This window comes from Leopardus geoffroyi, chromosome E3 (genome assembly GCF_018350155.1).
Source record: "Leopardus geoffroyi isolate Oge1 chromosome E3, O.geoffroyi_Oge1_pat1.0, whole genome shotgun sequence".
Lineage (NCBI taxonomy): Eukaryota > Metazoa > Chordata > Mammalia > Carnivora > Felidae > Leopardus > Leopardus geoffroyi.
Window position 1 is genome coordinate 6,679,425 of NC_059340.1, and position 16,757 is coordinate 6,696,181.

A 16,757-nucleotide genomic window follows, 5' to 3' on the forward strand; every position below is an offset into this window, starting at 1 on the left:
AGTGATGTCTTGATTTGTTGAAGGAAAAAGAAGATAAGAGGGAGGAAGATAAGGGAGGGGAAGACTAAGTGCAGGGCCATTTGTAGATTTGGCTGTCACTTTGTTGGAAGAAGCCTTCACAAAGGACACATGTCCTTTATTATGTAGAGGTAGCAAAAATAATTCTCCTTATCTTTCTCATTCCACTGGATCTTTTCTCAGTATTTTGTTATTTTTATTTTATTTTATTTTATTTTATTTTATTTTATTTTATTTTATTTACTTTCCAGTGTAGTTTCAGGTGTACAATTTAGTGATTCAACTATTCCATACAAAAATACAAAATGTTTCACAAATTTGCATGTTATCCTTGTGCAGAGGCCATGCTAATCTTCTCTGTATGGTCCCAATTTTAGTATAAGTGCTGTCAAAGTGAGCACTCTTTTCAGTTTTAATATCTATTTCCTTACCACCCTTCCATCCAAACTGTTCCAAACCTACTTTGTTTACGTGGAGCTGACTCTAGGTGTCATCTAAGGGGAGATCCATTCCTATACTGTAATTTCTATAGACCATATCATGGTCAGAATAGCTCCATTCATACAGAACACACTGACATCTCAATATTGGATCTTTATTCAGTATGTATTATATTACTGCATTTCATTTTCCTTTCCTAATTTAGTAAGTGTAGTAGCAAAAACGAAAAAAAGTAGTAGACTAACCTCAAGCTAGGGGCAACTGGGTGGCTCATTTGGTTAAGTGTCTGACTTTGGCTCAGATCATGATCTCACCATTTGTGGATATGAGCCCTGTGTCAGGCTCTGTGCTGACAGCTCAGAGCCTGGAGCCTGCTTCTGATTCTATGACTCCCTCTCTCTCTGCCCCTCCCTGGCTCAGCTTGTGCTCTGTCTCTCTCTGTCTCTAAAACATAAATAAACATTAAAAAAGTTTTTTTAGAATAGCCTCAGGCTACAGACAGATAGAAAGACATGCAACTTTTCACCGAAGACGTTTAATAGAGATTTCAAGGTTTGTTTGTTTGTTTTCATCTCTTAGTTTGAGTGTGGAAAAAATAGAACACTTGTACACTGTTGGTGGGAATATAAAAAGCAAAAGTGCTTTGTAAGACAGTATGGCGTCTCCTCAAAAAATTAAAACTCGAGTTACCATATGATGTAGCAATTCCACTTCTGGGTGTAGACTCCAAAGAATTAAAAACAGGGACTGCCATGTTCATAGCAGTGTTATTCACCATAGTCAAAAGGTGGAGGCAACCCAAGTGTCCATCAATGGATGAATGGATAAGCAAAATGTGGTCTTTCCATAAAATGGATTATTCAGCGTTAAAAAAGGGAGGACATTCTGACATGCTATAGCATGGATGAACCTTGAAGGCATTGTGCTAAGTGAAATAAAAGGACAAGTGCTGTATGATTCCATTTATATGAAGTACCTAGAGTAGTCAAATTCAGAAGGACAGAAAGTAGAGGAGTGGTTGCCAGGGTCTGGGAGCAGAAGGAATGGGGAGTTGGTGTTTAATGGGTAGAGAGTTTCAGTTTTGCAAAGTGAGGAGTTCTATGGAGGGATGATGGTGTGGCTGCACAACAGTGTGAATGTACTGTATGCCACTGAACTGAGCACTTTAAGATGATAAATTTATGTTATATGTATTTTACCACTAAAAAAAAAAAAGACAGAAATGTGCATTGGCTTTATCAACTTAAAGAATCATTGGTGGCATTGGTAAGAGCAGTTTCAGTGGCATGGTGGGGTGGGGGGAAGCGAGATTCCAGGGTGTTTTGAATTCTCCCTTGAGTTCTAACTCATAGATACTGCTACCCACTTTGAAGATCAAATAGGCATCTCAAACTTATCACAAAACCAACTGCTTGGTTTTCTCTCCACCATCCAAACCTCTCTCTCTCCCTCTTTTTTTTTTTTTTCTCATCTTAGTGGATAGACCTTGCATTCCCTCAGTTGCTCAGGCCAAAAAGCCTACAACACTCTCTCATACCCTGAATCCACACCATCAGCAAATTCTGCTGGTTCTCCTTTCAACCCACACACGGTCTGGCAACTTAATATTACCTCCAGCATGTTCAGGTCCGAGCCACCATCTCTCTTGGACTACTTTAACAGCCTTCTGATTAATTTGCATGCTTCTATTCTTTCTTCTTGATAGTCTCTTCACCATGTAAGAACCAGACAATCTTTAGAAAATATAAATAAGATTATCTCACTTCTCTGTTCAGAACTTTCCAAAGGCTTCCCTTCTCAGAATAAAAGCCAAAGACCTTACTTAACTAACAGTTCTTCCTGGAGCACATTGACCAACATGCCAGGAATGCTCCCTCTTAGGGCCTATGCTTTTGTTCTCTTTGTCTGGAACCCATTTTCTCAAGACCTTTTGCAACTTTATATCTCTTCTTCATGTGAGTTTCTGTTTTGAAAGACCTTTCCTAACTACCTGTGATATTTTTAAAATGTGTCTGCAAATTCTTTGTCATTCTTCCCATTAAGAGATAGAGTCTAATTCCTTTCCTCTTGAATATTGACTGACCTTAGTGACTCTTAACAAAATACGGAGGCAGTGAGGCTATGTTACTCCTCAGGGTAGGTCATGAAAAACAGTAGTTGGGATGCTGGCCTTGGAACAGAACCGTCATGCTGTGAAGAAGCCCATGTCACACAGACATGCCACATTCCAGCAACAACAGCCCTAACTGTGGTCCTCACTGACAACCAGCATCAACCATTAGATACATGAGTGGGGAATCCTTCAGGAGAACTCCAGCCCAAGCTTGTTTGTATACAACTGCGTGATGGACCCTGAGGGAGCATTGCTGAGATCAACCCAGTCACCCCCAGAAATATGAGAGAGAAAATAAATGATTGCTGTTACTTTTTAAAGATTGCTTTAACTAACATTTATTGACTATCTATTAGTTATCACAGGTTATTTTATATACAAGAACTTGTTTAACCTCTATAGTAGCCCTGGTTAGATAGGCATTATTTATTTTTTATTGTTTTATTATTTCTTTTAAGTAGGGTCCATGCCCAATGTGGACCTTGAACTCACCACCCTGAGATTAAGGGTCACATGCTCCACCAACTGAGCCAGCCAGGTACCCCAGTGATTGCTGTTATTTTAAGCCACTAAATTTGGGTGTTTTTTTTCTCAGCAATGGACACTTGAAGCACAGACCCTACCACAATTATACTCCTCATCAGTTGCTAGTTCCTGACCTGAATATGTTTTTCTTTTTCTTTATAGCACTTAGCACTTACAGCTTTCTGACATGTGCATATTTGTTGTTGTTGTTTTTTTTCCTGTTCTCCTCCCATGCCCTGGAACATTAGCTGCATGAAGGTAGAAACTTTCTTTCGTTTGCTGATGTATCAGTACCTATAATATTACCTGGTGCAGAATTGTCATTGGAGCTCAAATTGTATTTGTTAAGTGGATGTAGCTATGGCCCTCTGGTGTGGAAAAGGCATCCACTGTGAACAGGAAGGTATCGGGGTGAAAGGGTTATATAGGACTTGGAAAATGCTATAAAGGAGATATTTATTATTCTCATTATTCTTTTTTTTAAGTTTATTTTCAGAGAGAGAGAGAAAGAGAGAGAGAGAGAGAGCACAAGTTGGGGAGGGGCAGGGAGAGAAGGAGAGAAGGAATCCCAAGCAGGTTCTGCACTGTCAACATAGAGCCCCACCTGGGGCTTGAACTCATGAACTGTAAGATCAGGACCTGAGCTGAAATCAAAGTTGGATGCTTAGCCAACTGAGCCTTCTAGGCGCCCCTATTCTTATTCTTATTCTTTTTTTTTTTGTCTTCAAGCTTTTATTTAAGGGCAATTATCTACAATGAACTTCAGATCTTATTAAAAGCAGCCATGTCCATGGACTGCACATAGTCCTCAAAAGCAGTGATCCACTCCTCCAGCATATCTGTTCCAACTTTATCATCTTCCACTACACACTGTATTTGAAGTGTTTTGATTCCATACTCCACTGGAACTAGTTTAGAAGAGCCCCAAACCAAGCCGTCTGCTTGAATGCTTCAGACGCACTCAGTTGCATATCTGTCTCATCGTCCCAAGGTTTCACGTCTAGTAAGATGGAAGACTTGGCAACAAGTGCAGGTTTTTTGGCTTTCTTTGACTCATATTGTGCAAGGCGTTCCTCTCTTAGCCGCTTTGCTTCCTCACCTTCTTCCTCCTCCTCAGAACCAAAGAGATCAATGTCATCATCATCTTTACTATCTGTAGCTCCACTTACTGTGATGCATTCCACATTAGCAGGGCCATACTTGCCCAAAGTTTTCTTCACTCCTGGAAGGCTGGTCTTTTCCTTTTCGTAAGACTTGATGTGATTATACCAACATAGGACATGATACAAGTTGGCAGGTGGAGGGCCGGAGACTACTTCAAATACTGCCACGTCTGCTTGTGATGGCACATACCCCTCGATGTAGCTCTTGTCTGCCAGGTAGTCGTTGAGCACCTGGAGGCCAGTGGGGGTTTTCAGGTCTCCAAAACCCATGGCGTGAGCTGATCCCAGAACGGGGCTGCAGTGGAGGAAAAGACGAGCGTGGGGAGTGAGAGCCTTGTGCTAAGAGGGAAAAGGGTCTCATTATTCTTGAAGATGCTTCCACTTTACTACTGGTGGTACTTAATAATGCTATTTAAAAAAATGTGGATACTAGAACTATTTTTTCCTTTCTTCTTGAATACCTTATTTATTATTAATTTTAAAATATAATTTATTGTCAAGTTAGCTAACACAGTGTTTACACTGTGCTCTTGGCTTCGGGAGTAGATTCCCATGATTCATCGCTTACATACAACACGCAGTGCTTATCCCAACAAGTATCCTCCTCAATGCCTATCACCCATTTTCTCCTTTCCCCCAAGCCCCCATCAACCCTCAGTTTGTTCTCTGTATTTGAGTCTCTTATGGTTTGCCTCCCTCTCTGTTTGAAACTATTTTTTCCCCTTCCCTTCCCCCATGGTCTTCTGTTAAGTTTCTCAAATTCCACATGTGAGTGAAAACATATGATATGTGTCTTTCTCTGACTGACTTGTTTCACTTAGCATAATACTCTCCAGTTCCATCCATGTTGTTGCAAATGGCAAGATTTCATTCTTTCTCATTGCCAAGTAGTATTCCATTGTATATATAAACCATATCTTTATCCATTCATCAGTTGATGGACATTTGGGCTCTTTCCATAATTTGGCTATTGTTGATAGCGCTGCTATAAATATTGGGGTACGTGTGCCCCTATGAATCAGCACTTTTGTCTCCTTTGGATAAATTCCTGGTAGTGCTATTGCTAGGTCTTGGGGTAGTTCTATTTTTAGTTTTTGGGGAACCTCCACACTGTTTTCCAGCAACTGCACCAGTTTGCATTCCCACCAACAGCGCAAGAGGGTTCCTGTTTCTCCACATCTGCGCCAGCATCTGTTGTTTCCTGAGTTGTTAATTTTAGCCACTCTGACGGTGTGAGGTGGTATCTCAGTGTGGTTTTAATTTGTATTTCCCTGATGACGAGTGATGTTGAGCATTTTTTCATGTGTCAGTTGGCCATCTGGATGTCTTCTTTGGAAAAGTGTCTGTTCATGTCTTCTACCTATTTCTTCACTGTATTATTTGTTTTTTGGGTGCAGAGTTTGGTAAGTTCTTTATAGATTTTGGATACTAACCCTTTATCCGATATGTCATTTGCAAATATCTTCTCCCATTCAGTCAGTTGCCTTTTAGTTTTGTTGATTGTTTCTGTTGCAGTGCAGAAGCTTTTTATCTTGATGATGTACCAATAGTTCATTTTTGCTTTTAATTCTCTTGCCTTTAGAGACATGTTGAGCAAGAAATTGCTGCGGCTGAGGTCAAAGAGGTTGTTGCCTGTTTTCTCCTCTAAGGTTTTGATGGTTTCCTGTCTAACATTTAGGTCTTTCATTCACCTTGAGTTTATTTTTGTGTATGGCATAAGAATTTAACACTTTATTTTTTAAATAGAAATTAACAGTCTGATAAGTTCACAGAATTAGGTTTATGCTGCCAAGACTGTAAAGGTGGCTGGGCTTCTGAACTTTTTATAGTTGACCTCTGTGTAGGATGAGGAAGAGAACATCCTTTTCCACTTGCCCCTCAGCAAGCAGTCTCTGGGCCAGGAATAGAGCCAGTATGCAAAGGTGTTTGCTATGAGAGAAGGATTATCTCATCCTGTGCCCTTCCTTGGAAGAGAGGCCTCTGAGCCAGAGAGCCTTCTCACAGCCCACCAGTGAGCAAGGTCAGTTGAAGGTCTTTCATATTTATTCAGCACTGCCCCTCTTTTTTTTTTTTCTTGTTCACTTTTTTTTTTTAACCTTGGGTCCAAACCATTGTATTATTCACCATTGTAGCAAAACCATATTAAAGGAAGACCTCCCCTCCATGTTGACATCGGCTTTTCTTCACATCATTTTTATAGGTTTGAGGTGAGATTTTCTTGCTGTTATTGTGGTTTTATGGTCAGAGACCCAAGAAAGCCTAAATCCTTTCCTGCCAAATCATTACAACTCTTGAAGGTTCCCAAGGAAACACTATGCTCAAAGGACAATAGCAAACTTTGAGCCAGAGTACCACTTTGTGGGTGTCTGAGTTATACTCAGTAACCTCCATCGTGGACTCAGTGATCAAAAGTGAGCTGGAAAATAGTATGGGCCTACCTGCTTCCTACTCTTAGCCCCAAATCTGAATTGAGGATCGTGTGCTCGGGCATGGTGTGGAGAGAGAGAGAGGGGTGACTGGGCTGCAAGTGGGGATTCCAGGCAGACCACAAATAGAAGAGGACTAACCAGGGGCCAGGCTAGAAGGAGGGGACTTCATTCCTGGATGCTAACCCTCTAGGGTATACTGCCCTTTATAAAATATGCACCAGTGAACTCCTTAGGCTCTGACCTCCCAGATTGGTAGCTCTTTTACCTTGAAAGGGGAGAGGAAGATATAAAACATATTGGTTAAGACTAAATCATGGGGAGAAAGGATGTAAATGTTTTTTTTTCCCAGTGTTTGCCACCATTGTCATGGTCATCATTAGCATCTATTAGCAGCATACTTTTATTGAGTCATTATTTAAAAAACTTTTTTAAATGTCTTATTTATTTTTAGAGAGAGAGAGAGACAGAGCAGGAGCAGGTGAGTGGCAGAGCGAGAGAGGGACACAGAATCTGAAGCAGGCTCCAGGCTCTGAGCTGTCTGCACAGAGCCCGACGCGGGGCTTGAACTCATAGACTGCGAGATCATGACCTCAGCCGAAGTCGGACACTTAACCAACTAAGCCACCCAGGTGCCCCGAGTCATTATTTTAAACCAGGCACTTGATAAAGTCTTCTGAGGATGAGTTTCTTAAGATGAATAGGAGCTTTTATAAAATTTAAAAATGACCCAACCATCCTGTTTGGAGTGGAGTTGTGGTGAACACGAATCATGCAAAGCCAGATATGAAAGGGTTGAACAGCATTACAATTATATGGTGTTCCAGGAGACAGAAAATTCTCTCAGCTGGGGAGACTTGAGGTGGCTTCATGAAGGGTATGGTATTTTATCTGAGCCTGAAGGACACCTGGAAATTTGATAGAAATGGGCAAGTTGACTCTACTGGAACAGCAAAAGTAGAGACTAAAAAAGCACAGTGTGTTTGGTAGAATGGTGAATTTCAGATGGACTGGAGTCAAATGGCCAGTAACTATGGGGCCAGGACCAGAAGTCAGTGGTTAGGACTTTCTGTGTAATGCTCTATCAAGTTCTTCCATACCCCTTGCAGCCTGTCTAGGTGTTCAGCTGAGATATCACTGTAAGCATCCCTAATGCGAGTATACAGAGCTATGGAACCCTACCCAGCAGCATCCAAGGCCAAGAGTGGGATGGCTTTGAGGACAATCAAGTCTGTCCCCAGAGCTAGATTCAACCCAGAATATGGGGATGATGGTTGAGGAAGTGGGGGTACAGCAGAAGAGTTTAGAAATTGGGATGCATGAAGGTTAAGGATTTGAGGAACAGAGGGTGCATGGGAGCTCTGAGAGGGCATCCCTTTGGCACAGGCTATCAGCACAGGCCACAGATTCTTTTTTCACATGGACTTCTCTGGAAGGTCTGCAGACAAAGCTAATTTGCATCTGTTTATGTGGTTCTGTCTTTAGGGGAGAGGTTATGCCCCTCACCATGTTTGGGCAGTTTGAGCAAAGCCCAAGAAGGAACTTGCAAATTACTTATGGAGAAATGAGAGGACTTCCTGGCCATGGTGACCCAGGACAACTAAGTCTATGTTTCTCTAGCCCTCTATATGTGGAGCCTGTCTCTAATTCATCCCCTTCCCAGCACAAAGGCCGTAAGAGGGGTCTTTGCTGTCACAGCCCACAGGATAAAGCCTTTATACTGAACAGTTTTCTTGTGGCTCCCTTCATGTCCTTGTTTCTCAAGCAGTAAATGAAGGGGTTCAGCATGGGTGTGACCACCATATACATCACTGAAGCCAGTGAATCCTTGTCAGTTGAATGGGATGATGAGGGACTCAAGTAGACCCCCGTGATAGTCCCATAGAAGAGGGTGACTACAGCGAGATGAGAACCACAGGTAGAAAAGGCCTTTTGTTTGCCCTGGGTAGATGGGACCTTAAGCACAGCAGACACAATGTGGGTGTAGGACACAAGAATGGCGAGGAAAGGAATGAGGACAATCAAACCCCCCACCAGCAGAATCATGAGCTGGTTGAGCTGTGTATTGGAACAGGATAGCTGGAGCAGGGGAATGAGGTCACAAAAGAAGTAAGGGATGACGTTGCTGGCACAGAACTCCAGCTGAGCCATGAGGACAGTGTGTAGCAGGGAGTGGAGGCTGGCGATGAGCCAGGAGCTCCCCAGCATCAGGGCACAGATTTGCAGACTCATCATGGTGGAATAGTGAAGGGGGTGGCAGATGGCCACATAACGGTCATAAGCCATTGCCATCAGGAGAAAGTTGTCCATGTTGGCAAGCAAAATGCAGAAGTAGATCTGGGTTAGGCAGCCACAATAAGAAATGGACTGAGTCTGCATCTGGATGTTCACAAGCATCTTAGGGACTGTGGAGGAGATGAAGCAGAAATCCACAAGGGAAAGGTTGCTGAGGAAGAAGTACATGGGTGTGTGGAGGTGGGAGTCTGAACCAATGGCCAGGATGATGAGCAAGTTCCCTGCTGCCCCGACCAGGTACATGACAAGGAAGAGCCCAAAGATCAGATCTTGCCTTTCGGGCTGGCTGGAGAGCCCTAGGAGGATGAACTCAGAGGCACTCGTGTAGTTTTCTTCCTCCATGGTTGCCTGGTCCTGCTGGGAGATAAGATCAGGCACAGGCTATATGGAGCAGGGGGTGGCACCCGTGCCTCCCTTTTTTTCCTCATATAACTCCTCAGCTCACATCTGGCCAACTCACATCTCTGTTCACTTGGTACAAACTCCAAAGAAAGCTCTCCACCTACCATAGGAAAAGCTTCAACCAGGGAGTCTTATGGTCCCAACAGATCCCAAAGTCAGGGTTTTAATTATTCACTAGCAAAATGCTGCTGATCTGGAACGGTGCAAAGCCCCATCTGCCATCCCTCAAAAGAGAATCCTTGTGACACATGGCCAGGTACTCAGTGGTGCCCCCCAAATTTCTGTCATACTCATTTTTTGATCTGAGCAACTGATGTTACCTCACTATTAAATAAAGAACCATAGGGGTTCTTTGGGTTCTTTGGGTGGCTCAGTCGGTTAAGCATCTGACTTCAGCTCAGGTCATGATCACGTAGCTTGTGGGTTTGAGCCACACGTCGGGCTCTGTGCTGACAGCTCAGATCCTGGGGCCTGCTTCAGATTTTCTGTCTCCCTCTCTCTATGCCCCTCCCCTACTCCTGCTCTGTCTCTCAAAAATAAACATTTATTATTTTTTTAAATTAAATTTTATTTTTTTAGTGTTTATTTCTGAGACAGAGACAGAGCATGAACGGGGGAGGAAGAGAGAGAGAGGGAGACACAGAATCTGAAGCAGGCTCCCGGCTCTGAGCTGTCAGCACAGAGCCCGACGCAGGGCTCGAACTTCCAGACTGTGAGATCGTGACCTGAGCCGAAGTCGGTTACTCAACCGACTGAGCCACCCAGGTGCCCCTCAAAAATAAACATTTAAAAATAAAAAAAGGGGCGCCTGAGTGGCGCAGTCGGTTAAGCGTCCGACTTCAGCCAGGTCACGATCTCGCGGTCCGTGAGTTCGAGCCCTGCGTCGGGCTCTGGGCTGATGGCTCAGAGCCTGGAGCCTGTTTCCGATTCTGTGTCTCCCTCTCTTTCTGCCCCTCCCCCGTTCATGCTCTGTCTCTCTCTGTCCCAAAAATAAATAAACGTTGAAAAAAAATTTTTTTAATAAAAAAAAAATAATAAAAAAAAAAAAAAAAAAAAAAGAACTATGAAAACACAGTTTCTTCTTATTCCCAATAAGGTTGCCACCTGAAGGCCCTTCCTCTACAGAATTCTGGAACCACAATGGCGCATATATAGAACCAGAGGGTATTATTTGTACATACCTTCCTTCCCCTCAAATACTTTGTCTTCCTTTGTTCCTCCAGTCAAGTATAGCCTGGGGCTTAGGGTGCCCTGGCTGATTTGTCACCGGCTCTGGGTCACCTTGGTCCTGGTGATGATGTGGATGGAGTACATCAGGACAAACCTGGACAAAAGAGCCTGCTGACTGGGACAGCTCAGCCAGCCCTTTTGTCTGGGCTTATCCAGGAAGGGACTTGCTCTGGTGAGTGAGAGTTGCCCCTGCGGATAACAAAGAGAAACTTCTACAAGTGTGACATTGCCCAAAGGAATAAAGTTGACGGAAAGGAAACAGAAGGACCCCACTAAACAGTGTGAGCTCAGTTGAAGTTTCATTAGATATAATATTAATTATTTCCCACTGCTTCACAAGACATAGTTGGGATTTACGGTCCTATGAGAATGTAAATCACGAAAAGGGAGAGAGGATACTTGAGTCGGTGTCTTGACGGGACGGGGGAAGAGCTGATGAGGGAAATCAGTCTGGAAAAGCTTGGGGGTAGTGTTGTGGTCCACTGGGGGAACTGGGTAGGGAGTGACAGGGGGAAGCTGTCTTGGGAGGTTGCCTTCATCCATGCCTCCACTTTGCTGAGGCAGAGCCTGCTAGGAGCAAAGGAACTTACCAGTGCAGCTGAGGAGGGTAAAGGAGGGATGGAGATTTTGGTCTGCTGCAGATCTCAGTTGAGTTCTTGGCCTGTGTTGAGAGAGCTGTTCCTTAGTGTGGAAGCTAAATGTCCTCCTTCAATTTCACTGCTTTGTTTTTCTCCAAAAGACCAAAAAAGCACTACCAGGTGAACTTAGACTTGGGGCATTTGGGTCAGGGCCTCCTGGAATGGCCAGCACTGGGGCAGGCAAGAGGTATGTTGAGCAGCTTGGTGGGGCAGGGGCATGGTGGGGAGAATCATCTGTACTGGGTGTACTGAGAGAAATCTCCTCTGAGACTGGGACCAGCAGTGTGTGTAGTGGCAAAAGCTCTATCCCTTCCTTGTGTAATACTCCTTTCAAACCAGAGTGGCACCATCCTATTTTCCTTCTAAGCCTCCACTTCCCCAGAGATGTGGGAGAAAAAAAAAAAATTCTTGTTACAACTTCCCACTTGTTAGGAAGGTACTCTTCCCAAGTGCTCCTATTTGAAGAAAACTGAAGTTAAGAGAGTCTAACTTAAAATGAAAAGGGTTTTTCTCCTAGCTTCTGAATCATTCCTGTCAGCATGCAGACATCACCCAGTTTTCAAAATCCACTCTTGACCCACATTCCCTCCATCCTTGGGGCTATCAGGTTACCTTTCTACTCCCCCTTTCCACAAAAGTCCTCAAACTGTGGCCAGGATACATTCCCCATTCCCTTCTTCCCATTTACTCATGAAGCCCCCTTCTCAGGCTTCCCCACAATCCACAAAACATCTTTGGTCAAGGCCACCATTGCCACATCTCAGGTTGGTTCTCAGGCTCCATCTTACTAAACGAAAAAGCCATAGTTGGCATGGTTGGTCACTCCCACCGTCTGGAAATATGCTCTCCACTGGGTTTCAAAGCACAGTTTTGAAACTCCTGCCTCACTGGTTTCTTGCTTAATGTCCTTCTCATCCTTCTGACCTGCACCAATTGGGATGTGCCATTGACTCCTCAAGCTCCATCTCTTCTCTGTACACTCATGCCTGAAGTGGTCTCAGTAGTCCCAAAGCTTCAAATGCCATCCAAATTTCTATTTCCAGTTTGGGATTTTCCCCCTTGAGCTTCAAACCTAGGTATGTCTAACTGCCTACTCCTCATGTCCATTTAGGTGTCCAATAGGCATTTCAGATTGTCCAAAACCGTGCCGTTGATCTTCCCTTCTTCCAGCCCGCTGCCACCTCATTCATCCTCATCTTACTATTTTAATTGCTCAAGCCAAAACCTCAGCACCACCTCTCACTCCTCTTTTGTTTTACTGTCCTTATCCAGTGTGTTGGCAAATTCTGTCATCTCTAACTTTGAAATATATCCAATGGTACTTTTTCTCTCTGTTCCCTGCTACTTTCATAGCCCAAACAATCATTATTTCCATCCAGATCATTAAAAATAGTTTCTTAGCTGTGTTCTGTTTCTATCCTTACCCTACCCTCGACATTGTTTCTACAAGGCAACCAGAGGGAAAATTAAGAAATATGAGTCAGATTGTTACTTCTCTGTTCAAAATCCTCCAATGGCTCCCCATCTCACTTGGGACAAAACCCACAGTCGTTGCCAAATCCTCAGGGCTATGCATGACCCAGACCTTTGCCCTTCCCCTGATCTCACCTCCTTCTGTTGCCCCCTCACTTTCCATAGGCTGGCCATCAGGGCCTTCTCACCCAACCTGAACATGTCAAACATGTCCCTACCTCAGGGCCCTTGTACTTGTTATACAACTGCCTGGAATTCTCTTCCTTCAGTCCTTTACTTCATTCCAATTTCTGCTCAAATGTGATCTCTGCTCAGGGTTCCCGCAACCACCTATCTAAAATAGTGCCCCTTTCTGTCTTCCCCCTTGTTTTGCTTTGTTTTTATTCTCAGCATCATTTATTGTGTGTCTGTCTATCTATCTATCTATCTATCTATCTATCTATCATCCATCTATCATTCTGTTTCTCTAGTATATAAGCCAATGAGGGCAGGAACTTTATTTTTATGTATTATTGTATCCCCAGTTTCTAGAACCATGCCTGGACTAAAGGAGACACTCAGTTGTTTTTATGTAGTTGTTGAATGAAGGGATAACTGTTCTTAATGTTCCCCTTTGTGACCATATGTCCTTGAGATTGGGCGAGACCTTAAATATAGTCCTCCTTCACCTGATATCAACCTCCTATCTCTCAGACGTCACTCATATTAACTTATCACCTGTATTGTTTCCTTAATACTGTTATTTAACTCACTAATTTTGTTAAGTGGAATTCATTTATTAAAAATGAAAATTTGCACTCCATGATACAGAAGAAAACAATATCACTTGCTGAATTTTAGCTAGATGCTATTACCTGTAGAGAGTTCTGAGTCTGAAACCTACCTTTTCTTGGTTAAAAAAGGAGAATGTAAAGTCCTAGGGAGGAGTTAAAGAAATGGCACTTGAGTATTTCTCAGAGAGGTAGTCTGAAGGGTTGAGGGAGAACTCAAAAAGGAATCAATTTCTCACCATGTGATTTGATACTATTTGTCTCCATCTTTGTAAGCCACCGAATGCCAAACCCTCAGACCCCTGTAGATACAGACTCCACACTGCAGGACACACTGCCCTGCATACCTAGACTCATACATCTATTCACTGAGGTCTGGTCCTTGGGCAGCCAGCACACAGAATGGCTTGAATCTCTCTCTGGTGACCACAGCAGCTCTGAGGTTTGTGTTGGCTTCAATACCAGACCTGTTTTGTGAGAGCCCAAGGGTTGGATAAAGTGCTTGTCTTTGACTTTGGAGTACTCATGTTTAATTTTATCCAGTGATTGAACCATAGTGAACTTTGCTTAAATAATTTAGAAGGGGAAACAAGTTAAAATACAGATAATAAAACTAAAAACAAATGATGCAGAAAAAGAATTTAAGCAGAAGTCTTTTAATTGATTCTTTGAAAAAGAATTGATAAAAAAATAATTGATAAACAGTGTCAATTTTGACAAACAAATGAGAATGAAAATTAGAATGAAGCCATGTTAATTGCTAGTGCAAAAGATTTACATTTAGGTGCTCCTGGGTGACTCAGTTGATTATGCCCCACATTGGGCTCCATGCTGACAGCATGGAGCCTGCTTGGGATTCTCTCTCTCACTTTCTCTCTACCCCTCCCCCTCTTGTACTCTTTCCCTGTCAAAAAAATAAGTAAATAGACATTAAAAAAAAAGAAAAAAAAAAGGTTCATATTTAAGTGGACTATTATTTTCAATTAGAGGCTAACATATCTTATCAAATAAAGTAGATGGCTACCTACATATATACAGTTGCCCCAAAGATGCAAAAATAATTAGAGAGCATGCATATAACAAGAACAGAGAAAGGAATACAAAGTTATTAAATAGTTTCTAGGAGCTTCTGACTCCGATGAAGAAAATGTGCTTTCTTTTTCTTTTTTTTTTATTTTTGAGAGAGAGAGAGAGAGAGAGAGAATGGGGGAAAGGGGAAGAGGGAGGGAGGGAAGGGGAGGGGGGAGAGAGAGAGAGAGAGAGAGAGAGAGAGAGAGAGAGAGAATATCTTAAGCAGGCTCCATGCTCAGTGCAGTGCCTGACATGGTGGCTCTTATCTCTCGACTGTGAGATCATGCCTGAGCTGAAACCAAGAATCAGATGCTTAGCCAATTGAGCCACTCAGGCACCCTGACAAATGGTGTATTTAAAAACAAGAGCTGGGTCTCCTGGGTGGCTCAGTTGCTTAAGCGTCTGACTTCAGCTCAGGTCATGATCTTGCAGTTCATGAGTTCAAGCCCCGCATCGGGCTCTGTGCTGACAGCTCAGAGCCTGGAACCCTGCTTCAGATTCTGTGTCTCCCTCTCTTTGCCTCTTCTCCACTCACACTCTGTCTGTCTGTCTGTCTCTAAAGTAAATAAACATTAAAATAAAATAGAATAAAAATGAGTCAACATTATGTTCATTGAAGACTTACACTTTTTCCTTAAAAAGAACAAAATGTGGATGTTCTCTGTTTTCATTCCTTATTTAATATTTAGCTAAAAATGCTGGCAATGGCTATCAGAAAAGAAAAAAAAAACATACCTTTTTTTTTCAAAATATCTAATAGCTAAGCTATTAAAAGAAATGAAGTCAGTGATGAAAATAAAGTTAGCCGAACAAAGTTGCAGAGTATAATGTCACACAAAAATTGGTAAATTGCTTACTGACATAGCAACAATAAATAAACACCAAAAAAAAAGATGAAAAGGTGATTTCATTCCCACCAATGATGAATTTGAATATTTGGATTTTAATTCAATTTGGGAAATGAAATATTTGTTCAAAGAAAATTATAATGGATAAAGTAAAGGAACATATAGAAGGAAATTGAAGAAGACACAAAGAAATGGAAAAATATTCCATGCTAATGGATTGGAAGAATAAATATTGTTAAAATGTCAGTACTGTGCAAAGCAATCTACACATTCAGTGCAATCCCAATCAAAATTATACTGGCATTCTTCTCGAAGCTAGAACAAGCAATCCTAAAATGTGTATGGAACCACAAAAGACCCCAAATAGCCAAAGTAATGTTGAAAAAGAAAACCAAAGCAGGAGGCATCACAATCCCAGACTTTAGCCTCTACTACAAACCTGTAATCATCAAGACGGTATGGTATTGGTACAAAAACAGACACATAGATCAATGGCATAGAATAGAGAAGACAGAATTGGACCCATAAATGTATGGCCAACTAATCTTTGACAAAGCAGGAAAGAGTATCCAATGGAAAAAAGACAGTCTCTTTAACAGATGGTGCTGGGAGAACTGGACAGCAACATGCAGAAGAATGAAACTAGGCCACTTTCTTACACCATACACAAAAATAAACTCAAGATGGATGAAAGACCTAAATGTGAGACAGGAAACCGTCAAAACCCTAGAGGAGAAAAAAGGAAACAACCTCTCTGACCTCAGCTGCAGCAATTTCTTGCTTGACACATCTCCAAAGGCAAGGGAATTAAAAGCAAAAATGAACTATTGAGACCACATCAGCACCACAAAGGAAACAATCAACAAAACTAAAAGGCAACTGACTGAATGGGAGAAGATATTTGCAAATGACATATCCAGGGTTAGTATCCAAAATCTATAAAGAACTTACCAAACTCAACACCTGAAAAAAAACAAATAAACAGTGAAGAAGTGGGCAGAAGACATGAATAGACACTTTTCCAGAGAAGACATCCACATGGCCAACAGGCACATGAAAAGATGCTCAATGTCATCAACATCAGGGAAATACAAATCAAAACCACACTGAGATACTATCTCACACCGTCAGAGTGGCTAAAATTAACAACTAAGGAAACAACAGATGCTGGCGCAGATGTGGAGAAACGAGAACCCTCTTGCACTGTTGGCGGAAATGCAAACTGGTGCAGCTGCTCTGGAAAACAGTATGGAGGTTCCCCAAAAATTTTAAAATAGAACTACCCTATGACCTAGCAATAACACTACTAGGAATTTATCCAAAAGAGACAGGAGTGTTGATTCA

At 42.3% G+C, this 16,757-nt stretch overlaps 1 protein-coding gene, 1 non-coding gene and 1 pseudogene across 2 annotated transcripts; all 3 read right to left on the reverse strand.

Annotated features, from left to right (window-relative positions):
- Positions 1 to 312: 312 nt before the first annotated feature.
- Positions 313 to 419, reverse strand: LOC123589833. Its single transcript, XR_006708481.1, has one exon. It is a non-coding gene; the product is annotated as a U6 spliceosomal RNA (small nuclear RNA).
- Positions 420 to 3,806: 3,387 nt separating this feature from the next.
- Positions 3,807 to 4,560, reverse strand: LOC123589193 (annotated as a pseudogene).
- Positions 4,561 to 8,260: 3,700 nt separating this feature from the next.
- On the reverse strand, positions 8,261 to 9,817 carry LOC123589189 (olfactory receptor 1F12-like). Its single transcript, XM_045460932.1, has one exon. It carries the CDS (start codon positions 9,321 to 9,323, stop codon positions 8,379 to 8,381), a length of 945 nt encoding a protein of 314 aa, XP_045316888.1. The 5' UTR covers positions 9,324 to 9,817; the 3' UTR covers positions 8,261 to 8,378.
- Between the last annotated feature and the right edge of the window lie 6,940 nt (positions 9,818 to 16,757).

Bases quoted from the DNA above. Each gene is read 5' to 3' on its own strand.
- LOC123589189 (XM_045460932.1), bottom strand. From the start codon at position 9,323: ATGGAGGAAGAAAACTACACGAGTGCCTCTGAGTTCATCCTCCTAGGG.